General features: G+C 44.1%; 1 protein-coding gene and 1 non-coding gene across 3 annotated transcripts in view; both read right to left on the reverse strand.

The window, feature by feature from the left end:
- The window catches only part of TNPO2 (transportin 2), a 33,622-nt gene extending 14,981 nt beyond the window's left edge, over positions 1-18,641 (reverse strand). The window contains exons 1-14 of one of the 2 annotated variants that reach the window (XM_066614679.1): positions 18,521-18,641; positions 15,760-15,875; positions 15,359-15,434; positions 12,330-12,479; positions 11,548-11,654; positions 10,801-10,934; positions 9,641-9,722; positions 8,776-8,898; positions 7,629-7,747; positions 7,173-7,233; positions 4,163-4,331; positions 3,177-3,329; positions 2,680-2,905; positions 1,735-1,906 (exon numbers count right to left, since the gene is read on the reverse strand). In XM_066614679.1, the coding sequence (XP_066470776.1) occupies positions 1,735-1,906; positions 2,680-2,905; positions 3,177-3,329; positions 4,163-4,331; positions 7,173-7,233; positions 7,629-7,747; positions 8,776-8,898; positions 9,641-9,722; positions 10,801-10,934; positions 11,548-11,654; positions 12,330-12,479; positions 15,359-15,434; positions 15,760-15,858 (1,671 nt within the window). In that variant the 5' untranslated portion in view covers positions 15,859-15,875; positions 18,521-18,641. Of the gene's footprint in view, positions 1-1,734; positions 1,907-2,679; positions 2,906-3,176; positions 3,330-4,162; positions 4,332-7,172; positions 7,234-7,628; positions 7,748-8,775; positions 8,899-9,640; positions 9,723-10,800; positions 10,935-11,547; positions 11,655-12,329; positions 12,480-15,358; positions 15,435-15,759; positions 15,876-17,903; positions 18,075-18,520 lie in introns of those variants that run through there. The other variant, XM_066614680.1, reaches the window with a different exon arrangement.
- LOC136643423 (small nucleolar RNA SNORD41) lies at positions 2,100-2,170 on the reverse strand. The gene has a single exon (XR_010794024.1). It is a non-coding gene; the product is annotated as a small nucleolar RNA SNORD41 (small nucleolar RNA).
- Positions 18,642-27,201: the final 8,560 nt, after the last annotated feature.

Raw genomic sequence — 27,201 nt, forward strand, 5'->3', positions numbered from 1 at the left:
ACCAGTTCATTACCATGACATGTATATAGCATTTTTAGCATTTTATAGATTATATAGAATTTTTAAATGTTCAAAGCACATCACATATATTGTCTGGAAATCCTTTCAATAAGCCCATAAGACAAGTATTATCATCCCAATATTGCAAATGGTGAGTTGATGTTGAGAGGGTGTAGCTTGACCAAAGTCATCTAATGAGCAGGGCTTCTGCTGAATTGTACAGCTCAAAGCCTGGCAATCCAGAAGTTGGGCATCATTGTTGAGTGTCTGCAGGCTATTTCAAGACAGACACAACCTCACGTCAGAAAAGAAGGTTTCTGCGAACCAGCATGGACCCCTTGCAAGACATATAGCTAGTGAGTTCATGGAAGAGGAGAAGTTTGAACAAGGGACTTCCCAATTTGTAGTTTAGTCTATGCTATATCATAGGTCAGAGTGTGCGAGACGGCAAATGTAGATGTGTCTAAGGAAGCAAGACAGACTGGGGCTTTATAATACAATTATATTTAGACTGTACATGGTGAAGTGAAAAAAGTGACATGATAAAAGATCAGATTAGACACAGTGGATGAGAAAAATATGATTGAGATATAAGGCTGCTTATGGCTCTTCTCTCTTAGAAAGAAATATTTGTATATGGTTTCCATGGCACACACAAGAGTCATCTTCTATCTTGATAGGGCTTACAAGCTGAGTTTACTTGATTATATAATTCCTAGCATACTGTAGTCAACAGCTACCTCCACTCCAGTTGAAGGACACCAAGACCACTTACACCACTGTGTCACACCACCATAGAAAAACCGAAATGTTCCTTGCTTCGGAAGTTCTAGTTCCTGATCAGAGCACCCTGTAATACTCCCCAGCCCTGCTACACAAGATCCTTCAACTGGAGATGCTAGAGAACTGGTCAACAAGCAAAACTGGTTCTTTTCCACCAAGCTATGGTGCTTCGACATCATTTTTTTTCTATCACCAAGAAGTCTTCCATGTTCCCTTTGCAATCACAGTAACCGTGAAATGAGGTGGGAAATTCCACCCCAATGATCTCAACTTCAAGGAAACAGGTTTTGTGGGGACAACTGTACTGTTTGTTTCTGCTTTGGGTCTCTTATGCTACATCACAGAGGGTGGGCTATATGTGGTTTAATCATTAATTCCCTGTCTAAGACAGAAACCTCTAGTGCAGTGTTTCTCAAACTGTGGGTTGGGACCCACTAGGTGGGTCGCGAGCCAATTTCAGGTGGGTCCCCATTCATTTTAATATTTTATTTTTAATACATTGGACTTGATGGTACCATGGGATGTGACTGCATTTGGGGAAATGTTGCAGACCTACACTTTTAACAAGCGAACTATGTATATTCTTTTAACAATAGTAAATGGGACTTGCTCCTGGGTACGTGTGTGTAGGATAGCAAAAAAGAAATTTTCTGCTTGATGATGGCACTTCTGGTCACGGCATCACTTCCGGTAGGTCCTGACAGATTCTCATTCTAAAAAATGGGTCCTGGTGCTAAATGTGTGAGAACCACTGCTCTAGTGTGCTCTTTTGTTCCCCTACAACAGTGAGACATTCTAAAAGGAAAAACCACTTTTGTTACTTCCCTACAATCAAAAAATTAAGATTGAAATACATTCAAGCAATAGTAGGTAAGAGAGGTTTACAAGACAATCATGGTGGTTAAATGTTAACACTTTCAACTGTCAATACCAATAGTACAAAACACATACCGGCTGGTTGAGGTGGTGCCCAACAGAATCAGCCAGGGTGCCAATTGCATCATACAAGATCAGCAGGTTCTTGTGCTGGTATTTCCCGAAGGCAAAAACCAAAGTATCCAGGATGAAGCTAAGATATGGAACCAGCTCAGTGCAGGCCTCCTCTTCTAGGGTGGCAAACGCACTGAAATTAAGGTAACAGAACTCTTAAAAGATACTTATCACACTGAGGACAGCAACAGAAAATAGAAGATGGGCAGTCACAGAAACCTAGCTAGTTCTACTCTCCTGGAAGCATAAGATAGCTGCTTCATCACACAAGACACTAACCTACAACCATCTGTAACACCTTTGTTCTGAACTATCAGGGCATTTCTTTGGATCAGACAGTATGAATACATGACCCATCATTATACAGGTCAGACTTCAAGTTCTTCATCACATCCAAAGAAAATGTGGGGGGGGGGGAGAAATGTGTTTAAGGATTGATCTGCCACTCATACTGAAACATCAACCTGCTTCACATACATCCTAAGAGTGCTCTTAACACTTTCCCACATTATCTTTATACAGGCATCCACTGCTTAACAACCTTCCGCTTAACAATGGATCACATACATGATGGTGGTCAAACAACAAAAGGTTGCCTGCAGCAGAGTACCTGTTTACACAAAAAAGAGGCCCTTAATACAAGGAAGAGGCAATCTATCTCTTGGGCAGCCAGCTAGTTTCTAGCAAGGAGTATCTGTTTACACAACAAAGCCACCAGACTGGGCTGAATGTTCACTTAACAACTAATCACATAACAGGGATTGGAGAACATATCCTTAAGTGGCGCACACCTGTACATATACATTATGCGGGGCTGGGACTCTGCAACAGCCATCTAAGCCTCAAATACTTCAAGATTCATGCTTGTTTAAAAGCACAAGAAATTAGGCTTGGTGAGCAAGTTACCTGCAAGCGGCTTCCTGAACTCTCTTGTTGCTGTCGAGAATCCGCTTGAGTAGCTCTGTCATAAGAGGCTTCAGATACATGTCTGGAGGTTGGCTTACAACCCAGTGGGCATAGCGGCTCAAGGTCCAGCAGGCAATAGAACGCACAAGGGCCTTTTTGTCAGAGAGACACTGGATCAGGTGTGGAATCAGTTCGGGAAGATAGGGAACCATGCCCTGCATACAGCCTAGAAATGCAAAAGAATGTGTTTGGCACAATATCTAGGAGTATCAGGAGAAATTATTACAGCTGCAGCCCTAAGCACATCACTTGGAGATTAATTCCCCACTGAGCACAGCAGCACTTGAATAAACATGCACAGAATTTCACTGAAAGGCTAGCAATTCTTCATTTACATTAGATGACTACTATTTCTAGATGACTACCCACCAATGCCTCCACCTGCCACAACTGGCAGACACAAATTCCTTGATAAGTCAAATAAAAGTAGGTCTTACCTTCAGCAATGGCTCCAAGGACAAGAATCCCAGACTCCTTGATGACCCACTCTGGGTGGAAGAGTAACCCCTTGAGCAGCAAGAGCAGGTGTGGGAGGAGTTCTTCTCTGAAAACATTGGCCAAAACATCAAGGGCTGCTGCAGAACACTTCCCTGTAAGAGATATGAGACTATATGGAAGAAGGTACATAGAGCAAAAGAGATCAGAACATGTGAAAGCAACACCAGACTTAAGTCAAAAACAGGAAAAAAGATGGCAAAGATAATCCTGCAGGTCAGTAGCTCCAGTGGTAGAAGAAAACTGAGGTCAATAAATCCAGCACCCAATTCCAGCCACAACTATCTTTTCAACAATATATATATAACAGGCCACTAAGTAAGCTCATGCTCTTCCACCTCCTAAAAAGTTCTGCTGAATGAAGGCAACAGATAGACGAGACACAGTGGATGAGCCAAACATGCTTGAATGAGTTGAAGGCCATCTAATCCAGCATCCTGTTTATCATAATGGCCTTTGGGAGGCCCCCAAGTGAGAGAGAGAGGTATAGCTCTCCACCATAGCTTCCCTGCAACTGGTATTCCAAGGCATACAACCCCTCTGTCTGGAGGTACAGCCATCATAACTAGTAGCAATTGATAGACTTCTCCTCCCCACCCCATACAGATTCTAACTGAAATGGGATGGGTAGAAAAAATCAATCACAAGAAAGCATCACTAGGTTCACAGGAATAAGAGCATTTCCTACATCCAGCTCAGAAATGAGAACATGACGCTCGCTAAAGAAACAATTTCATAGAAATTGAGCTTCAGTTGTGCTGATCAGAGGCTACTGCAACAGACCAGGAACGGGACCCTCTCTCTATCTGCCTCCAGTCTTTGAAACGGAAATGCCTACTGCTCAACTTGACTGGTTCCTAGCACTCTCATTCTTGGTTCTTATTAACCTCAAGATTAGAGAATGATCTTTACTATTGTGTCTACGTACTCAGATTCCAATCAGATAGTGTATCATCATCATCATCCTCATCTTCACCATCCTCATCATCCTGTAACCGTTCCTCTTCGTGTTGCAGTGTAACTGTACGTGACTTGTGAAAGCGAGGCTTGATATCCTGCTCACTGTCAGGAATAGCTTCATCTTCTTCTACATCACCCTACAGTTGAGGAAAGGCAATGTGTAAAATCCTATTATATGGAGAGTTGCACCTGTTAGCAAAATAAAATCTGGCAAAGCAGTAAGTAAAGTATTTCAGTTGTCGCCCCAATAAAAGTATGATACCACATCCCCAACCTTCATGGTTATTTTGTGTAATAGATTTATGAAATTAACAAGACGGCAAATGGGTCCATGAATGGCAGTGCCATTTCTTGTCCTCTGATAAACTGACTTCTCTCCATACCCAGTCATTTAAAAGGGACAAGCTCTGCTACTAGATTACTATGAGTAAAGAAGAATGTATTCAAAATAGCCACAGACACCAGCTCCCATAGACAGGAAGAGCAATTTCTATAGTACACTGATTCATAAGTAATAAATGGTAAGGAGACAGTAAGCTTAGCCTTTTCACTGAGAAAAAACAAGACAAAGCTATTCCTAGACCTGGGGTCGGCAACCTGTGTTTTTAGAGCTGCACGGGGCTCTTTCAGCCATCTGCTGCAGCTCCCAAGTGGGGGCTGGAAGCGGGGCGCCTTCCCCGCAGCCACCGCCAAGCCAGCCCAGCCCCGAGGGCACCTCTCTCCGGTGCGATGTGCTGCGGGCACTGGCTGCTGGTGAGTGCGGGGGCTGGGGCGCCGCCCTCTCCCACAGTAGCTCCTTCGGCAGGCAGGTCAGCAGTGCTCTCCCACACCTGCTCTCCGCACCCCACTGTGAGCAGGCGCAGGGGAGCAGCCAGGCACCTCTTCCCTGCGCCCTTCCTTCCTTCTCCTTGCAGCGGGCAGGGGGCTGAACCGCGGGACAGGGCCACTGGTGGCGGGCGCAGGGGGGGGCGCTTTGCAGGGACCCCTGTGGCCGGGCAGGGAGAGCTGGCGGCGCTGGCGTGGCCGTGCATGGGCTCAGCAGGGAAGGACATCAAAGGAAGGGGCAGCGGCGCTCTCCTACACCTGCTCTCCGTGCCCTACTGTGAGCAGGCGCCCGCAGGCGCCCCACTGCAAGCAGGCGCGGGGGCAGCCGGGCACCTCTTCCCTGCGCCCTACCTTCCTTCTCCCTGCAGTGGGCAGGGGGCTGAACCGTGGGACAGGGCCGCTGGTGGCAGGCGTGGGGGGGGCGCTTTGCAGGGACCCCTGTGGCTGGGCAAGGAGAGCTGGCGGCGCATGGGCTCAGCGGGGAAGGGCGGGTGAAAGTGGCAAAGGGGGTGACAGAGCCTCCCCTGCGCCCAGGCTGGGCTCTTCTCACCCTGGCGCCATCCCCCCCCCCGGCACAGAGCAGGCAGGGGGATCCTTCAGCTCCATCCCTCTGAGTCTGGCAGGCTTCCTGACGCCCTTTGCCTTAATGTTGCCCCCCCCCCACTGCAGAAGAGATGGGGTGACCGACCCTGGAGCTCCCTGGAGTGCGCCTGCAGGGAGTGGAGACAGCCAAAGCACCCTGGCTGGGCACACTGCGAAATCCAAGCTCCCTTCCAGCAGCCCAAGGCTGCAATCCTAGCCACACTTTCCTGGGAGTAAACCCCATTGAACTGAATGGGACTTACTTCTGAATAGGTATGCTTAGGATTGGGATCCGACTCCGGAATCAGCCCCTCTGGCCTTTGTGCGATTTCTCTCCTGGTCAGTGCGCCTGAGCATGGAAGTCAGTCGCTCTGAAACTGACAGGGCAGACTTCCCAAAAGAAGTCTGAGGGTGGAAGATGCGATCCTAATACTACACACACTGACTAAGGAGGAAGCCCCATGGAAATCAGAGAGGCGCTTACTTCTAAGTAAGCCTGCATAAGTCTTCCCATTGCTTCGATTCAGTGCAAAGCAGCATCTGTCAGGTTTTTTTCCCTCCCCTGACTCCACTTTGGAGTCAAACAAAATCCCATTGATTTTAACACACTATAGTTTTTTTATACATAGCATAAAGGTAAAAAAAAACTATATATGCAGTGTTATCTTCATTTTAGATGTCAAGAGGGTTTTGTGGCTCCCGAGGTTTTCTTTTCTCTGGAAAACGGGTCCAAATGGCTCTTTGAATGTTTAAGGTTGCGGACCCCTGCCCTAGACCCTTCATTCTATGCCTCCAGGGATCAGACAGTATGAATACAACAACCCATCATTGCTGTCAGGTTGAAGGTTATGCATCACTTCCTTGAAGGCAGAAGTATGGCCATTTGTTTGGTGTGTACACACATATACACATCATGGCACATTCTGTCTCCTCCTTAGAGAGGAGAACTATAGTATATAAATCATTGATAAACTCAACTAATCATGTTAAATACACTTTTCTTATGAAAACACAGAGCATCTCAGTCAGCATATGCGTGTGGATCATCATGACAACTGCAACACAGGAGCCCCAGTCCTAGCCCACATAATCTGGATCATCTCAGTAAAAACAGAGCCAATAATGATGAAATGCCCTGCAAAAAAATGACTTAATGAACTAAAATGTTTGGATAGCTACTTGATATGCTAACTTTTACAAAACAGAGTAGGGAATAATATTCATTAAGGAATTAACAGCCATATAGGTTGAATCTCCTCAGATGGAGATGGACAATTTCCTAGCTGCACCAGAAGAAATTGTAGTTGGGTTGCATAGACTTGCCAACCATTCTTCCAAGCATGGTGCCAAGCAAAGAGTGAGCAATCAGTACTACCAATGTCAAAAGGAGGAATGAGATCCAAATTTCTGAAGATCTTCCAATTGTAGTCCAACACAGCTATTTTCATTTGTTATGCCCAGTAAACATGCTGTGGATGAAGATTACACACTCAGAAAAGAGAGAAAAGAAATTAAGATTCAGTACAAAGTTGGAAGCCAGGCACCCTGGATCTCCCAAGCCAGAAAAATACCTTTAGCAATATGATGTCAATTTCAGAATATTTCATCCCTTTCACCAAAATTGGAATCAATCTGTCAAGAAAAGGGGGAGGAAAAATGGTTCAAACAATGGGGCTTTTAAAGAAAATGACCCAAGTCATTACAGGTGCTGCACCCAGTCACTACTAAACAAGAGCAAAAATGTAGAGGTAGCATTTCAAAAACTTTTGACAGTTCAGATACACCCCCTTCTCTCCCAAAAAACTCACTGCAGCAAACATGTATGTACTACTTAACACTAAAGTCTTTGTTACCACACAGACAGATTCAACAGTAAATTATAACTATATTCAAGCCCACATCAAGAAGGTTGTAGCTAGCATGACAAGCTAAACATTCTGCTGTTAAAGTTAGACCCCAGTCTCTTGCTCACAACCTGCATTCCAGAACAAGGACAGTGCTGGTACTGCAGAAGCTAAGCTACTCACTGCACCAGATGTGAAGACAGCACCTCCTTGCAAATGGGTTGCTCAGCCAGAGTCAGCCAGAATTCACATGCCTCCAATGCTACATTCTCATCGCTGTCTTGAGTCCTCTGCAACATGTACTATGGATGAGACAAGAGCAGAACATAAAATTTTGGCTCAGAGACAGCTACTGCTTTTGCCCAGTACTGCAGTGTTCATCTCAGAGAATACTGGAACAAGTAGTTTACAATGAAAAGGCAGAAATATTATGGTGCCACTTGACTGCAGCAGCAGTCAATGGGAGTGAACCATGCAATGAATGATGTGCAACACTTCCCACCAGATCACTTTTCCCACTGGAAAAGGTGCAAATGAAAGTGACCAAAATGATTACTGGGCTGAGGCACCTCCCTTATGAGGAAAGGCTATGGCATTTGAGGCTCTTTAGAAAAAAGGCTCCTCAGAGGAGACATAACTGGACATACAAAACTATGCAGGGGATAGATAGAATAGATACAGAGATGCACTTTTCCCTCTCACAACACCAGAACCAAGGGACATTCACTAAAATTGAGTGTTGGGAGAGTTTGGACAGACAAAAGAATATTTAAAGAAATATGTAGAACTCAATGTGTAGTTAGTCTCTGGAACTCCTTGCCACAGGAAGTGGTGATGGCAACTGGCCTAGATACCTTTAAAAGGGGATTGGACAAATTTCTAGAGGAAAAGTCCTCCAGATGCAAGTTTCTTGTTGTCTTGTGTGCTCTCTGAGGCATCTGGTAGGACACTGTGAGATAAAGAAAGTTGGACTAGATAGGCTTACGGCCTGATCCAGCAGAGCTGGTCTTATCAGTACCACCATGGAATTATGTCAGAAATGTCAAACCAGTTCCCATCACCTTCAGCCAAATCTTACTGCAGTTCTAGACATGTACTCCCAGAAGAGGAAACAAAATCAAGGTAGCCAACAGAGTTCTTGACTATGGGGCTGCCAAAACAGGAAGTAAAAGCTAGAAGAACTTATTAGTGGACCAAGCCTCTTATAATTGCATAGTTATAATCCTTGCCTGTATCACAAGCTTTAGTGAATTCAGACCAAGATCCCACAGTATTCAATTCCTCACAAGACAGAACTTTATGGAGTCTCACTTAGCAAAAGTGCACTTACCTGGATGATACTATGCATGTGAGGGATCAGTCTATCAATCCGCACTTCTAGCAGCATCACCAATGCCCGGCAAACATTCTTTCGAACCTCAGGATCTTCATCTACGGCCAGAGCAAATAGGTGCTGCCAAGAACAGAAATTATTAACGAAAAATCCTTAATTCAAGAATTCACTACTAATACCATCAGTTGGCCCAAACCAGCAGCCTTCTCAGTATAGCTAGTTCTTCTACAGATTGTTGCAACTGACCAGAGAGATTCATTCTGATATAATAAAGCATTATACCCAGGTTTATTTGTCAAAAATATATAGTTTATTTTGCACAGAAGTTTAATTGCTCTGCAAATTAGGATGTGTTAGTGCAACAAAAAGACAAAGAAAGCCAATGATGCCAACATTAAAAATCCACACTCTTTTCAGTAGAGCTGACTAAGTAAAAGTCAGAAGCTTCAACAGCTGGCATTCTCAGCAATTTCAAGAGCAGATAGGCTGCAGATATGGAGAATTTTACACGGAAGACACTGGACTTAAATTAACTTTTGAGATTACTAAATTTGCCTAATATGGTGATTTTCAAACTGAGCAATGGGAAACACTGAAGCTCTTCAAAGTATGATAGAAGTGCCTCTGAAAGATAGCTTGCTCACTCACTAAGAACATTCCCCCTGCATCATGCAGCAGGAGGGGAACACTGCATGTGATTTAAAATCATGATTTTACTATGCAAGGTCTCACTGATGCCCAACAGGTCAGGCCACTCTCAAGCATTCCCTAGAAATATAATCAGAAAACCATGTGCCTAAACCATGGACTTCAATGCCTTGACTTTCAAGAAGAACCACTGGTACAAGAACATCCCTCTCACCTCAATGAATGTGTCTATGTTATCCATCAAGGCTTGAGCCCTGTCCATGATGAACTGGTTGACACAGGCAATGGCATGAGACCTAACGAAGAGAGGGAGGAAAAAATGCTGAATACAGCCATCTGACCCAAGCTATTAGTAATGCACTCTGTTGGTTTATGTAAAGTTGTTCCAGCTTACTCCCACAATCAGGTTAAATGAATTTAACAAGCCTCACTCTAGTTCCAATCAGGTAAATCTCATTCATTTGAGATTTTAAATTTAATCAATTAGTATAATCTTCAACTGTGAACCCCAAGAAGAGAAGATGCACCTTTGGGGAAAACAGCACTTTCCAAGTGTTAACATTATTTCCAAATCATGAAAAATAAGAAACAAGTGACATCTAATAAAATTTCATTAATTTCTAGAAGTCTGTATCACACATGTGGAAAGCCTATGCAACATCTTTTTAAATTTTACATCTCTAGTTCTAAAGGGAAGAAAAATTACCAAACACGCAATTCATCTGAATCCTTGATTTGCTTGTTCTTTGCCATTTTTTAATTAATATAATGATAAAAACTACAGACCAATTGAATGTTTATTGTAATAAAACAATAATTTTATTGTTATACATTTGATAACAAATGTTATACATGTTATACATTTATAACATGTTATAAATGTTATACATTTGATAACATGTTATACATTTATACATTTGATATATGTATCAAATGTATAAATGTACATGTTATACATTTGATAACAATTATGCTTCCAAAGTTTATAGAAGAATGCCATTTGACAGTTTGCTTTACACTGTTTTTGTCCCTTTTAGTCTTACAATTTCACAGCAACATGTGTGCCATTTGCCAAGTCTGCCAATCAGTTCTTTACATGTGGGTTTATTAAAAATCCTTCCATTTTTCTTACAAATTCTGCAGATGGTAGAATATTTCAGTTTAGCAATGCGCTTCTTATATAATCTAATATTAAAGTTTAAGTAGTGTTAGATCCTAAACACTAACTAGAATTTGGTGGCATCTTTCTTTAACCTTTTCCAGAAAACTGGCATGTGTGGGGCATGTTTATCACATGCATAATATCAAAGACTGTAGCTGTTAGTTCAGTTTATGATACAGAGCACAGGAATCAGTAGCAAAACAGCTACCTACCTAATCTTGGGGCTGCAGTGCTTGAAAAACTGAAGGAACTTTGGAATCATGATGTTAAGGGGCCGATTGAGAGCATCACTATCCAGGAGCTCAGATGAATCTTCACAAATCTTCTGTAAGGCACCAAACGCTCCCTAGAAAGCATGACAACAGTTAGCACCACACATCTGAGATTAGGAAGCAGGCAGAGGGCAGTTCAATTCCATTCAAAAGCCTGCAAATCTAGCTAGGCTTTGATACTCAAATTGCCATTCTGGCATGAACTGTATTCACTTTTGATGAGGGCTGTGCCAAGGGAAAGCCATTTAAATAACAAGCTGCCAGTTTGAAAGAACGTGTTGTCCTCCTACCCTCAGCCAGACTTCCCACGCAACAATCTGAAATGTGCCAACTAATTGCCTAAATAGCTAGAGATGCTGGGAGAGAAGTGACAACAGGATTGTTTTTAAAAGAGAAAAAACTTATTTTATCAGTAAGTACTGGGGTAGCTTGCTGTATTCCTGAAATATCTACCTCCAGAGTAGGGACAGATGAGTGGGGAGAAATGGGTACAGTGGGGAGTTTCAAGTTCAGAAGGCAAACTACATTAGATTTGTATTTTGACCTCCCATCTACAACAAGACCCAAACTAATTTATCTTTCACTCATTCTATTCTATCCATTCAAGTTAATTCATGTTTCCTACCATATGGGTCAAGAAAACTGGGCAAAAACACCTTCAGTTAACCAATGCCATGTCCCACCCACCTCACATGTGTTATAGTCCTCAGAGTTGAGCAAGTTGCAGAGCTGGGGCAGGAGCTCCGGCCACATCTGCAGCTCCCCTTTGGAAGCAATGGTTGTTATAAGAATTCCTGCAACAGAAAGCAGCAATAGGATGCAGTTCAATATCAGCATACAAGCACATTTTTCTTTTGTACTCACGAACCCAACAATAATTATGCCAACTTTAAAGTACATGCTTATTTCATGAGTACAGAAGAGGCTGATAACTGGTAAAGCACATGGTTTGAATCTAAAATGCCTAGGTTCAGGTTTTCTGCACCTCCATGTGAAAGGACTTCATGCATCATGGTTGCAAAAGACCATAACCTGGAAAGTCTTTACTAATCAGGAATGACAAAATGGGGTTAGAAAGACTAATGGCCCAGTTCTATACAAAGCAGATTCACATAAATGTTATCAAACATTTATACATGCAGCTGTATAAAAAGGAAAAGGTGCTCCCTACAGACAATCTAAATCGGGTACCTGAATGAATGTCTCAAGGTAAATTCCACTTTCTATTTCTGATTTCACATTATAACAGTATCAGTTATTTAAAAAGTCTTTCCTCTCACTGGGAAATGAGAACATTTTCACAGGATTATCTTAGGGAACCATAAGAATGACATTTTCCCCAACCTATATACATCCATAAGCTTTACCAAATGCAAGAGAAATCTGCCTAATGCCACTCAAGATGAGAAATTTTCTTACCTGATGAAACACACTCCCTTCCCCCTTAAAAACCCTCCTTCAGCACTCACCAATGGTAGCTCTGATAAGAGAGGAAGCATCTCCTATGTTGTTAAGACATTCTTGCTTAATGAACTCAGCAACAGGCTGAGGGAAACTCTGGTAATGAGCCTTCACATTGTTCTTCAGGATTAGACCACTCAGAGAACGAGTTGGTTCATCTGTTCAGAGAAATAGTTTAAATGAAAATTTGCAAGACTCATTATGTTTTACTCAAGGAAGATATGGATGGGAGGAAATCAGAAAGATGTGATCATGTCAAAAAAGTCAAAGATAAGGATCATCACCAAAAATTCTTGATTGCTATGAACTGAAGAACTTGTATTGTTCATAGACATTTTAAAGCCCCCAAAAGTGGGCCCTCCTTATCCATGGGCTCAGCATCCCCAGATTTGAGCATCTGAGGATACTGAACCTATGGCTGGAGGACCTTAGAGTGACTTCTGGTCACATCCAGAGGTGGTCTAAGCTGCGGAGAGGTCACAGTCACAACCTGCAGTCACTGGCATGAACTGGAAGTGACTGTCTCATCCAGGGGGCCTTCTGAGGTGGCCAGGAGACCATGTGTGACCTCCTGAGGCCCAGGCACAGCCCCCACGTAAGTTATTGCAGCACTGCACCACCACCCCATGGATTTAACTATCTGGGGATTTTGGTATCTGGCGGGGAGGGTCGTGAACTGATACTAAGGACCCACTCTACATGCTCTATGGAAGTAATGAAATATGATTTTATTAATGAATCTTTTCCACAACCATCTTATACACTGGCTTCCTGAGTTATGGACAACCGTGTTGGCACTTTCAGGCAGACACAGTCCATCCACTGTGGTGCTTTCACAAAGGTGCAATAGCTCTAGGCCAATACAAGCCCACTGTTTTAACCTATGTATGTTCCAAACCCCAGAACAGAACCAGCATGTATGCTGAAGACTTTGTGTACAAGTCTTCATTTTATTTTGGCTTCAAAGATCATAACAGGAGGACAGCCATGAATGCGACTGCATTGAAAATAGATGACTGGCTTCTCATTGACCAGGGTGGCATCAATTGGAAAATATAATGTATTAGCACATATGATATTCATTTAGACTTAAGACTTTGTGGTTACTCATATATGTGCTGATTTTAAGCAGTTTGATAACAAGTTCTGTTATATATTGATGTGGGTTATGTCCACAAACTGCCCTGATTTGAATAAACTTGAATAAATTTTCCATGTTATACTCTTCAGCATTTTGGAACTGTGCATTTCAGTTCACTATAATCGAAAAATATAATGGTCTCATTTGTTCAGTATACACTAAGGTAGATGACTTATGTTCCAATGAGCCCCAAGTTTAGTCTCTGCTCTGGTAATCATTGCAGATAGACTGCAATGAAAAGATTTTGTGGAGCTTGTTCACACTAGGATCCATCCCAGTACTGAAGACTGCTGCATTGGCCTTAGCTTCCCAAAGTAAACAGCCAGCAATAAGCCCCAAAAAAGTAATTGGACACTACCCACTATTTAATTAGGACAAGAAGAAAAAAGCACCAGACATAGCCGCCTTGGGTGCACTTCGGGGAGAAAGGCAGAATACAAATCAAATAAAAAAATAATCAAATTTGAATTTTGGAGCTTCTGCCACATTCCGCAATGAACTTTATTATTATTAATTATTATTAACAGTATTTATACACCGCTTTTCAACAAAAAGTTCACAAAGCGGTTTACAGAGAAAAATCAAATAACTAATGGCTCCCTGTCCCAACAGGGCTCACAATCTAAAAAGATACAAAAGAACACCAGCAGGCAGCCACTAGAAAAGACACTGCTGGGGTGAGGAGGGCCAGTTACTCTCCCCCTGCTAAAAAAAGAGGAGCACCCACTTGAAAAAGTGCCTCTTACTCAGTTAGCAGAGGTTCACTATGTTAGTGAGTGACAGAGTTAGTAAAGGTTCACTTTACTATGAACAAGACTAGTTTCAGAGAACCAAAAGAGTTAAGACAAGTACATATAGATAAGTTCAGCTAATGGAGTCCCAGTGAAAGCTGTTGAGCAGTTACAATGTTAACTTTTACAGGAGAAAGTTTTGTTGAAAACAGGACATGAACATTACAGTGCTCTTCTTTGGACATGAACATCAACAGCTTTTTTTGGACAGTAAAAGTTAAGGTGATCTCTTCTACTGGACCAGCTTATGTTGCATGCAATACTTCAATTACACAGAATTGTCATCAGGGAGAATGAAAATATGCTCTTTCTCAGCCAGAGAGTGAAACTGGTGCAATTAATGGTGCTACTTGTCCACTAACATCCTGTTACACCAAATTCCACTATGGGTGAGTTACTGTTTGTTACAAGCTACTGCAGTGATCCAAACTATTCCTATTTCAGGAAGAATGAACAAAAGCAAATAACTGCTAGAAATCTGTGGTCATCATAACCACACAATGTCTTTATCTGCAAGATCCCTTGCTTATCATTTGGGAGTTTTGTCATTTTTTACAATGGACTTGCTTTCCTAGTTCTTGTATACACCCATTCATTAGGCACATGCACCATTACCACTCCTAACAACTTAACACACTGCTCTCCTGAAAAAGTAGTTACATTTCATTCTACTAAAAGCTAAGATCATGGGCAGCAACTAGAAAGAGATGCTAGAGGTTCTGGTCTGGATACATCAAATTTCCCTCCATTTTTGCTAGCCATCATTGGCATTTAACAATGACCTACTTTTCCACAGCAAACAAACCCAATTATTAGTTCAGCACCAGATAAAAGGGATGAGGAAATCCTTTCAACCAACTAAGCCAGGTAGTACTCTCTGAAGGTATCAGGACCAATGCCTGCCAGTGACTTGGCCAAAAACCAAACCACTGCTCTAACCAAAGTTACTATTAATTCAAAGCCAACTTTTTATTTGATCATAGATTTTGATAGTCATTCTAAGTTTGCAGTTCTCCAATACTAGACAAGCAGACATACACATCCCGCAAAAGGAAAATCAAATCCTTTTCTCATGGTTTCATTGAAACAGATTTAATGGACATACCCTCAGATTTCAGTCGCGTCAAAACAAATATCAAGTAGTTATTAAAATCAGGGAACTGGTTGAGTTGTTTCAGTTTCTGTAACATTTGTTAAGAAGAAATTCTAAAAAAGTATCCTGCTAACAAAAGATTTCAAAACTCTATCTACTCCTGTGGTTTTTAAAATTTTTCTCCAAAAATGATGGGTGTTTATGTCAGAGTACATGTCCTTGAACACCAAGGCAATTCAATTTCTAAGGCTATGACACATTAATGCCTGCTCAAAACTCCAGATGCAATATTCTAGTACTGTATTTAACCTCAGAGTAATTTACTCCCATCTCTCTCTCTCTCTCTCTCTCTCTCTCTCTCTCTCTCTCTCATCAATCACTTTCTGAAGCAACCTTGATTATTCCAAGGATACATCTTGCACAATACGCTGGGTTGCTGTGTTCGGAGACTGGGAGTCTTTGAGCAACTGTAGTACTTGTTGGAGGCCTTGTTCATCTGGCTGCCAGTCCATGATGGGAAGCTACCTGTCTGTAAAATGAAACATTACCAGCATGACAACAGAATCAATAGTTTGACTATAACTTTAGCATTTCAGTCATCACCCAATCAGGAAGAACTACAGACTCTGTGCACATGTATGCAAAATTATGTTCAATCAAAATAAAGTAACCCAGGCAAATAGTGCATTGCCTTGCTTCAGTCCACAATAGCTTGTACCCACACAAGAGAGAGGACAAGTATTTGAGATCCACAAAAGTCAGGGACTTTCCTAACAGAGCACAGATAGGCTTTAGTATTTTACAAGGAACTCAAGAGTAGCAGTCTAGCCCCAGCTTTGTGTGGTATATTAGGCCAAGTAACACTGACTCATGCAAGGCTAGTAAGAGCTTCACAGATGAGTTAGATTTCCTCTATACAAGGAAAATACTTGCCTGCTACACCAGACTTTGCAAGGGCTCCACATGCAAAAGATGTTATACTTCCCCCTCAAGCAACAAATGTGCACGATGGCATAAATTAAGCCTAAAATGTCTAACAAAGTGTAACTTAATTTTATGATATAAAGAAAAAATTTTCTCCAAGAAAAAGCAATTGAAAACTGCTAGAGAAGCCAATTGTGGCAGTCCAGTTAAGATCCATATATGACTCATCCTAGAGACATCTACTCATGGGGGAACTCACATGTGGCTCATAGAAATATATTGTAGAGAAATTACCTTGAAACACATTGAAAAGATTCTATTTACAATGTGCAAAAGAAGCATATCTTAACTGTAGATAGCAAAGTAATTACATGGCAAAGAAGTGAAGATATTTCCCATAATTTAAGGAATTTTTTCTTCCAGTTTCAACTACCTGTGGAAGATATGCTTACTTTAACAACCTCTCTACATATCTAAGTGACTGGCTTTCTCAACAGATTGAGACTCTGAAATTATCTGCTGCAGAGTAAACTAATTAATACACCAATGGACTGCCAAGATGTCTTTCATCATTATTTTTATGTTCATGTGCATGTGCACATGCTTACCACAATGCACAGTCATTACCCAATTGATAATTGGTATTTAGTTTTCTTTTGTTGCAAGTTCTCTCACTTGACACACATTTCATGAGAAGCTAAATAGACCCCTACTATACCACTCAGGTGCAGGAGTGCACATCTTCCTTTCAAAACATGTGATCAGCACCGAAAAGGCAGCCTAGTTCATCCACAACAGCATCCCACCATTCTGCAAGCATTTTTGCTTCCCTGTTCTGCATTGAAGTCCCCACACTACTTCGGTGTCTTGCTACTTAAAGGGGCCTTAAAAGAACTACGTTGCCAATACCACAACACAGTTAAGAACAGAAATACATAAGATGAGTCCTGCTAGATCAGGCCAAAGGTCCATCTAGTTCACTTCCTGCATCTCACAGTCGCCCACCAGATGCCTCAGGGAGCACTCAAGACAACAAGAGACCTGCATCCTGGTGCCCTGCTTTGCACCTGGCCTGCTGAGGTAGCCTATTTCTAAAACCAAGAGGTTGCACATACCCACCACTGCATGTAAGCTGTGATGTTGAACACACACACTAGATAAGAAGGGAAAACAAGCAAGCGCTACAGTGAACATAAAAAGAGCTCCGTTGGATCAGGCCAAAGGTCCACCTAGTCCACTTCCTGCATCTCACAGTGGCCCACCAGATGCTTCAGGGAACACACTAGATGGACACAACCTGTGTCCTGGTGCCCTTGCCTGCATCTGGCAATCAGAGGCAGCCTAGCCCTACCTTGCACATACCTACCATGACTTGTAAGCCGCGATGAACTTCTCCAAAAATTTGTCCAATCCCCTCTTAAAGGCATCTAGGAAAGATGCCATCTCTACTTCCTGTGGCAAGGAGTTCCACAGATAAAAGCCAGTTCTACAGTGAAAGCCAGAGAGAAAGGGCACCAGCACTACAGGTCAGATGGGGACCTTCTTTCTCAGCATCTTTAGCACTGAGAAAGGCAAACAGAAACTTGCAGAGACAGACATGCTGAAGGAGGCGGCTCCATGAACAGCTACTAACCATGACAACGAATGGGAGCCTCCAGGGTCAGAGGCAACGTAGTTCTAAGTGGCAGATGTTGGAGGCTTAGGGGGTGGGGGGAGGGAGGCCCTCATGCCTGGTCTTGGAGCTCTCCAAGGGTCCGTCCAGGCTGAGGTTTCTAAGGGGGGAGCAGCAGCCACAGCTGGACTCAGGGGCTGGAGCTGCTCAGCAGGGCTCTCGAGGCGCGAGCGGCGCAGGCAGCCTGGCCTCACGACCCCTCCCCGTGGGTTCCGCAGAGCACCTCTCACAGAGGGGCAGGAGGAGCCCCGGCTGCCGGGGGCGGCGGAGGCCCCACCGGAAGCTCTCCTGCCCCTCCCCCAAGCCATGCCTGCCTGGCCCGCCGCCCAGCCCATCCGGCGGCGCTCCCGCCAGCCCAGCCGGCTCGCTCCCCACGCGGCTTTCACCGGCCGGCGCGCATTCCCTGCGGCCGGTTCCGCCCCACTGCCGGCCTCCCGCCCGCCCCGACCACCAGCACCCAAGCGAGCCTCAGCCCGGCTCCCCCTCCCGACGCCTGCCTAGGCCGGAGCCCGGAGAGCCTCGCGCCGTCCCCTCACGGGCTCCCAGAGACAGGCGGAACCACAGCCCCGGCACGGTACCTGCCCGGTTCCCGCGTGCCCAAGTTCAGGCCGCGGCGTCCGCCTAGGAGGGAGGGAAGGAAGAAAGGAGGGGGCGGCAGCACGAAGCGAACGCAACACGCGGACAATGAGCCGGGCCGGCCGCCGTCTCTGCCGCTCACGTGACGGAAACGGGGGGAGGGCGGGCGTCGCGCACGCGATTGAAGAAAGTAAGGGAAAGTGGGTCACGTGGCCAAGAGAAAGGGCGGTAGCCACGCCCCCTCCCTTCTCCTCCCGCCAGGCCGCAAGCGCGGTGGCGCTGGAAATAGACGTCACACCCCCGCGCCACAACCTGTGCTTGTCTAAGAGTAACGGGGGGGAGGCTGTGCTGAGGCGGGAGACTGGAGAAGGCGTAAGAGTGGACAGCATTGCAGGCTGCAATCCTATCCACACTGCCTGGGAGTAAACTCCATTGACTGTAATGGGACTTACTTCTGAGTAGACAGGCTGGGCTGTCACAGCCCAATCCTATGCACACTTTCCTAGGAGTAAACCGCATTGACTCTAATGGGGCTTACATCTGAGTAGACATGCATCGGATTGGGTTGTGGGGCAGCCAGAAAACTCCCCCCCCCCCATACGCTGGCTCTTTGAGTGAATGGCACGTTTATAGGGGAAGTGTTTTTTAAAAAGGTCACACACACCTACAGCCTGAAATGGGACAGTCCCTATTGTTAGAAAGTATGAGGGGGCTTCCCCCCCCCCCACACACACACACTTTTTCCTCCCTGTGGGAGTTCCTTCCTTTCATGGGATCAGCACTGAGGGAAGACACACTGGAAGACAGCAGGTCGCAATCAATCACAGTCTGTAACTTGACACATCTCTTTGTGTTTGTCATGCAGTCCTATGCATTAGTTCCATGGGACTTGCCTCTGAGTTTTTGCATGTAGGATTGTGCTGTAAGGCTGTGATCTTGTTCTACTGTATGTACTTATGCATTTGACTAATGGAGCTTCCTTCTAAGTAGACAAGCATAGAATTGTGCCCTTACATGACTACCCATCTGGAATTTACCTCAGGGAGGAAAATGGCTGAAAACACAATTGGCAGTGGGAATATTTATTTATTCAGAGCCCAATCTTATGCATGTCTACTCAGAAGTAAGTCTCACTGTAGTCAATGCAGCTTACTTCTAGGCAAGTGTGGTTAGGATTGCAGCCTATCCAACTTTCCAGCAGCCGTGCAGGCACAATGCAGGGAACAAATGTTCCCTAACCTTGAGGAGGCCTCTGTGACTGCCTCCCCACCAAAGGATGCAGTACATGCCCCATTGGCAGGACTGCACTACATGCCCCATTGGCATAACTGCATCTGCACTGGAAAACTGGATAGGATTGGACCCTCATTCATTCATTTACAAATTTATATCCCACTTTAGCTCCCAAGTGGGCATTCAAAGAGGCTTTGAACAACTAATTTTTTAGATTTTTAAAAGATATTTTTATATCTAATGGAATAAACTGACGTCAAGCAAGCTTCAAAATATCACCTATTTTATTTTTTATTATGAGGAACTTAATGGTAGAAAACTTATGAAATTGCAGTATTTGGAAGAATGGTGGATTTTTAAGAAAAATAGACTTTGAAAAGAATGGGAATATACCTCAGTATAAAGAAGGATATGAATTAATGTGAAATGATATTAGACCCAATATTTCAATATTTTCAGATACATTAGGCAATTTTTAATACAATATCAAGTTAACAAAAATTTAACAACACTCAAGACAGATTGAGGGTCCAGTCCTATCCAACTTTTCAGCACTGTAATGCAGTCTCAATGTAAGCCTGAGGTAAAGAAACAAATGTTCCCTTGCCTTGAGAAAGCCTCCATGACTGCCTCCCCGACACAGGATGCAGTACACATGCCATTGGCACGGCTGAATCAGTGCTGGAAAGTTGGATAGGATTCAGCCCTAAAAAAACAGAGTTGAGTTGGCATCCTTCAGTCTCGGAAGACTACGGTATCACACTCTGAATAGTGTTCTGGAACAGAGTGTCCTCTCCAGTGCGCGAAGCCTGGGTAAAGTGGATATGGAGGATAGTTACCCATGCAGCAAATCCCCGCTCTCCACGTTGCTGAAATGGTCCAATGGAAAGGCAGAAGCCAATACGGTTGGTTCCAGCAGCGTAACAGGAGTTGCCAGAGCATGACTGTATACTGCCGCAAACTGCCTCAGGGACTCCGGCTCCTGATTTTTCCTCAAGGTAGACTCCTGAAGCCTTTTCCATAACTGGATGTAGCCACAAGGCAGTGGAGGTTTGGGGTCAGAGTTTTCCTTCTCTCAGATGAGCTGCCTTCCCAGGCTAACGAGTCCCATCTACCCAGTGGCTGTTTAGTCGCCTCTTAGGACAAGTACAGCCAAACTGAGGGCCTATTCTTATCCCCAGCCCCCAGGGGTTCGTCTGAAAAAAAAACACAAATGCAATAAAATAATAACTTTTTTAAATATCAGGTATTTCTACCTGAAGTTCTGGCTAGCAAGCTATAGCTTCAGCAGATTAAAATAAAATAAAAGCAGAGAACTGCTAGGAATCCCAGCACCCAGGATTTAACAGTCCAATCCTATGCATGTCTACTCAGAAGAAAGCCCCACTGAGTTCAATGGAGCTCACTCCCAGGAAAGTGCATAGAATTGTGCCCTCATTACCCTTATGCCACTCACACAAACACACCCTTCCAAGAAATGCCTTTTTGACTACAACAGACTAAAGGAAGAAAGATAACTCATTTGGGAAGGGACAGCTATATGAATTTGAGTATCATTATGGCAAGAGTTTGAGTCCCTGTGAGGAAGTTCATCAGCTAGAAGGAACCTTTTGCCAAGGGAACCATAAGGGGAACCTCAACAAAATTCAGGCAAACCAGGAATGCTTCTATACCACAGAACAGAGATGAAGGTGGGAGCCAGGTAAGACAGATTTGAGTCCTGCCAAGGGGCTTACTATAACCAGCAACAAACTCCCCTTTTGCATGACTGGCAAGGAACACTCATGGTAGGGACAAAGGAAGAGATCAAAGCAGGTCTAGAACCCATAAGAACAGCCCCGCTGGATCAGGCCAAAGGCCCATCTAGTCCAGCTTCCTGTATCTCACAGCGGCCCACCAAATGCCCCAGAGAGCACACCAGATAACAAGAGACCTCATCCTGGTGCCCTCCCCTACATCTGGCATTCTGACTTAACCCATTCCTAAAATCAGGAGGTTGCGCATACTCATCATGGCTTGTACCCCATAATGGATTTTTCCTCCAGAAACTCATCCAATCCCCTTTTAAAACCCACACTGCTCGCACCACAAAACTGTTCAGTAGCCATTAGGTCACAAGTAAAGAGCAACTTAAGGGACATTTAACATCCCATAGAACCAGAACAGCCACACTTGGCTGGGAGACTGTAGCACATGGATAAATTAGATGGAGCACTGAATGGGCTCCATCTAATCACATGGGCAATGCATGTGATACAAGAGTCCCCATTGAAGCAGCCTGCCCATTTAGCCATATCAACACACATCCCATGCCCTTTGCATAATTGCTGACACCTGCTGCATAACAGTCCTGGCATACCTGTCATGGTGCCCTCCTATTCCCCCCACAACTGTCTGCCTCAGACACCATAGCAGGAGAGAACAGGTCATCCATGACTAACAAAGGGCTTCCTCCTACCACTGAAACCCAACCAATCAAAGAATGAGGATGATGCAGACTCTGAGCCTTGGCGGCAGACAAGCCCTTCCTCCCTCACAGAATCCCATCCTGAGGCCAGTTGAAATAAGAAATACTAGTGTGGGAAGAAGGAACCTAATAGCAAAGAGACAAAGAGCCCAATCTAACTTTCCAGTGCCAATGCAGCTGAAATGCAACCTTGAAGTAAGGAGACAAATGTTCCCTTACCCTGAGTAGCCTCTGTGACTGCCCCCACCACCACAGGATGCAGTCCATGCCCCTCCCTGTTGGCACTGATGCATCAACGCCGAAAGATTGGCGTAGACATGCTGTGTACAGTTGTGAGGTGCAATTTCACTCCTGGCATAAAAAATAGAGAGCTTCTGGGTGTTCAGCTCAACCAGCTTCCACTTATTTCAGGCTCCATGAAGGGTCATGCATGTTTGAACTGCACATATGTAGTTATTTGTATGTACCTGTGTACAATGAATCTTGTGTATCTGCTCTAGGTTCAGTTTGTTACTGTGTTCTGCTCATAGAAGTCATGACAATGGAAAAGACTGGTCTTGTGTATTTTATTTGATATTTGAATACTGTTGTAAAGAATCTAGCTCAAGGAATAGAGTCTGTTAAAAATAATAAATAAATATTGGCAAAAGTGTAATCCTTCTCTGAAGTTCTTGCTTGCTATACTCAATTCCAATTACTTAAGTTTTTCAGAATATTCATGGAGATATAGAGTGCACAATCTGTGGGTAGGATGTTGCTTCTGTGTTCTGCGCAGCAAAGTGAACTGACTTCAGTAATGCATAGCTTTTTTAAAACTAGTATTCTGAGATCCATATTTTTACATTTAAAAAAATTTGAACATTTGACTGCATAGTATCACTTAAATGAGTTAAAACACAACTCATCTGTGATCCTAGGTATGCTCTGTTAAGAATGGAAGTACCTTATTGGTTCAGTCTAATGTTCTTTGTAAGCACCCCAGACCATCAAATGATTATGATTAACAGCAATATTGGTGTACTTGGCATTATACAAAGAGTGAAAAGACAGTTCTCAACCCCTACTCTGAAGGCTTAAAATCTAGATACACCTCTTGACACAAGAGAGACAAGGGGAGGGACGGGGGATGGAGGCTAGGGTAAATAGAGGTCTTCTTCACGGCAGAAGACCTCGGGCAGATACCGCTGCCCGAACGGCCCCTCCTGACCGAGGAGTTAAGTCAGATAGAGGTTAAAAGAGAAGATGTTTCAGACCTCATTGATAAATTAAAGATCAATAAGTCACCGGGCCCTGATGGCATCCACCCAAGGGTTATTAAGGAATTGAAGAATGAAGTTGCAGATCTCTTGACTAAGGTATGCAACTTGTCCCTCAAAACGGCCATGGTGCCAGAAGATTGGAGGATAGCAAATGTCACGCCTATTTTTAAAAAGGGAAAGAGGGGGGACCCGGGAAACTATAGGCCGGTCAGCCTAACATCCATACCGGGTAAGATGGTGGAATGCCTCATCAAAGATAGGATCTCAAAACACATAGACGAACAGGCATTGCTGAGGGAGAGTCAGCATGGCTTCTGTAAGGGTAAGTCTTGCCTCACGAACCTTATAGAATTCTTTGAAAAGGTCAACAGGCATGTGGATGTGGGAGAACCCGTGGACATTATATATCTGGACTTTCAGAAGGCGTTTGACACGGTCCCTCACCAAAGGCTACTGAAAAAACTCCACAGTCAGGGAATTAGAGGACAGGTCCTCTCGTGGATTGAGAACTGGTTGGAGGCCAGGAAGCAGAGAGTGGGTGTCAATGGGCAATTTTCACAATGGAGAGAGGTGAAAAGTGGTGTGCCCCAAGAATCTGTCCTGGGACCGGTGCTTTTCAACCTCTTCATAAATGACCTGGAGACAGGGTTGAGAAGTGAAGTGGCTAAGTTTGCAGATGACACCAAACTTTTCCGAGTGGTAAAGACCAGAAGTGATTGTGAGGAGCTCCAGAAGGATCTCTCCAGACTGGCAGAATGGGCAGCAAAATGGCAGATGCGCTTCAATGTCAGTAAGTGTAAAGTCATGCACATTGGGGCAAAAAATCAAAACTTTAGATATAGGCTGATGGGTTCTGAGCTGTCTGTGACAGATCAGGAGAGAGATCTTGGGGTGGTGGTGCACAGGTCGATGAAAGTGTCGACCCAATGTGCGGCGGCAGTAAAGAAGGCCAATTCTATGCTTGGGATCATTAGGAAGGGTATTGAGAACAAAACAGCTAGTATTATAATGCCGTTGTACAAATCTATGGTAAGGCCACACCCGGAGTATTGTGTCCAGTTCTGGTCGCCGCATCTCAAAAAAGACATAGTAGAAATGGAAAAGGTGCAAAAGAGAGCGACTAAGATGATTACGGGGCTGGGGCACCTTCCTTATGAGGAAAGGCTACGGCGTTTGGGCCTCTTCAGCCTAGAAAAGAGACGCTTGAGGGGAGACATGATTGAGACATACAAAATTATGCAGGGAATGGACAGAGTGGATAGAGAGATGCTCTTTACACTCTCACATAATACCAGAACCAGGGGACATCCACTAAAATTGAGTGTTGGGCGGGTTAGGACAGACAAAAGAAAATATTTCTTTACTCAGCGTGTGGTCGGTCTGTGGAACTCCTTGCCACAGGATGTGGTGCTGGCGTCTAGCCTAGGCGCCTTTAAAAGGGGATTGGACAAGTTTCTGGAGGAAAAATCCATTATGGGGTACAAGCCATGATGTGTATGCACAACCTCCTGATTTTAGAAATGGGTTATGTCAGAATGCCAGATGCAGGGGAGGGCACCAGGATGAGGTCTCTTGTTATCTGGTGTGCTCCCTGGGGCATTTGGTGGGCCGCTGTGAGATACAGGAAGCTGGACTAGATGGGCCTATGGCCTGATCCAGTGGGGCTGTTCTTATGTTCTTATGTTCTTATGTTCATATGTGACTGTTTCAGTTACACGTATATCAGCTACTTAGAGTAGCAAATGTGGACCAAAGCACAGTGCCAAAGCCTTCATAGAAAAGGTAGATTTTAAGGAGGAATTTAAGAAGGAATGCCTCACGTGGGTGAGGAAATGCACCACAAGCGTTGTGGGAGGCAGTTGAGGAACAAGAGACTTTTGGACAATTGAGACAAGGTTATGGGCATTACAGTAGGAGGATATGAGGACTGAGAGCAAGGGCAGGGAAAGACCATGGGGACTCTGAAGGTAAGGACAAGGAGCTTGTTTTGGATCCAGGAAGTCTGTGAACAGATTTAAAGATGTGGTCAGTGCACCAAGCAAGATGAATGACCTGAGCAGCAGAGTAAAAGAATGTGGAAAGGGAATAGGATGATTCAGTGGAAGACAGATGATGAAGAGCAGGGCCTAGGGGGGGGGGTTAAGGGGGTAATTTGTACTTGGGGCCCATGGTCAAAAAGGGGGCCCAGGAGCCAAAGGAGGGGGCCCAGAAATTTCTTGTGATCTTACATTTTCCTGTCTACTCAGACTTGTTGCCCATACAGGATGCTGGAGACACTACCACAAGCTTGTGGCTGCAGCTACTGGCAAGCCATATATGCTAGGCAGAGGAATGCATACATGATACTTCTTAACATAGTGTCAAATCTGGGAAGAAACTGGACTGCTACAGTGGCTCTTTGGTTTGTGAATCTGCTTACCATGAAGGAGTGTATGGGACATACTCAGGAGCTCAGGGACACAGCTGCAAGACTACAGCAGCTGCAGAAGCAAGTTTTGATACACACAGGATTCTAGTGTGACCCTAAATATGATGATAATTTTCTGCATGATTTTCTATATTGAAAAGATTTTAGAGAGAGCGCGTTTGGTTTTCCGTATTCCTGTATCTAGCTGCTGATGCCATATGCATGGGTAACCAGGCTTCCAAAGACTTTTCCAGCAGTTTCCACCCTCCCCACACCCTGTTTGGCCTCTCCCTGCCACCATTCCACTTGCCCTTCACCATCCTCTCCCACTCTGTTTCACTCACCCACCCCCCTTTGCAAAGGGGCCCAAAAGAAATTTTGTACCTCCAATAAAATTCCTCTCAGAGGCCCTGATGAAGAGACTGCAGTAGCCCTGGTGAGAGATTACCAGAGCACGAACAAGAGTGTTTCCCAAGGAGGCAGACAGGAAAGGCTGGATTCTTGCAATATTATTTATTTATTATTTTTCACATTTGTATACCATTCTTCCTCCAAGGAGCTCAAGGTGGTGTACATGGTTCCTTTTTTCCTTTTGTCCTCACAAAAACCCTGTGAGGTAGGTGAGGCTGAGAGAGACAGTTTCGGGTCCAAGGTCACCCAGGAAGCTTCATGGTTGAGTAGCGATTTGAACCTACTTCATGATTGAGTGGCAATTTGAACCTAGATCTTGCAGGTCTAAGTCCAACTTCCAAACCACTACACCAGCGGTTTCCCAACTTTTTAGCTTTGGGACCCACCTAAAAAAAAGTTTCACTTTACTAGCTGCTCAAGCCTCTGTAGCTATTATGGTGATTGGGCAGCAATGCTCCCTCCTAGTAGCAGGTTGTTTAATCCAGGGTAGATCCTAATCTACCCTGTCAGTTTCACAAACCACAAAATGTTGGGTCATGACCCTCTGGTGGGCCACAGACCCCACAATTTGGAAACTGCTGTACCTTACCATCCTGGATCTTATATTGTGAAGGGACAACAATAAAATCACTGAAAATACAGTCAAAACACAATAAATCAATAACACCAAAAGTAAATCTGACGTAACTCAGCAAACAGAAACACCAAACTAGCCCTACAATCAAAAGGGGAAGTCAACTGAAATAAAAAGGTTTTCAGCTGGCACTGAAACTGAATCAGGAAGGGTGCCAACCTCGCCACTTGTGAGAGTTTGATAATCTGAGCACCACCACAGAGAAAGCTCTTTCACATGTTGCCACCAGATGTACTTCTGTTGGTAGTGGAACAAATAAAAAGGCCCTCCCT

This window comes from Tiliqua scincoides, chromosome 2 (genome assembly GCF_035046505.1).
Source record: "Tiliqua scincoides isolate rTilSci1 chromosome 2, rTilSci1.hap2, whole genome shotgun sequence".
In the NCBI taxonomy this organism is placed as follows: Eukaryota; Metazoa; Chordata; class Lepidosauria; order Squamata; family Scincidae; genus Tiliqua; species Tiliqua scincoides.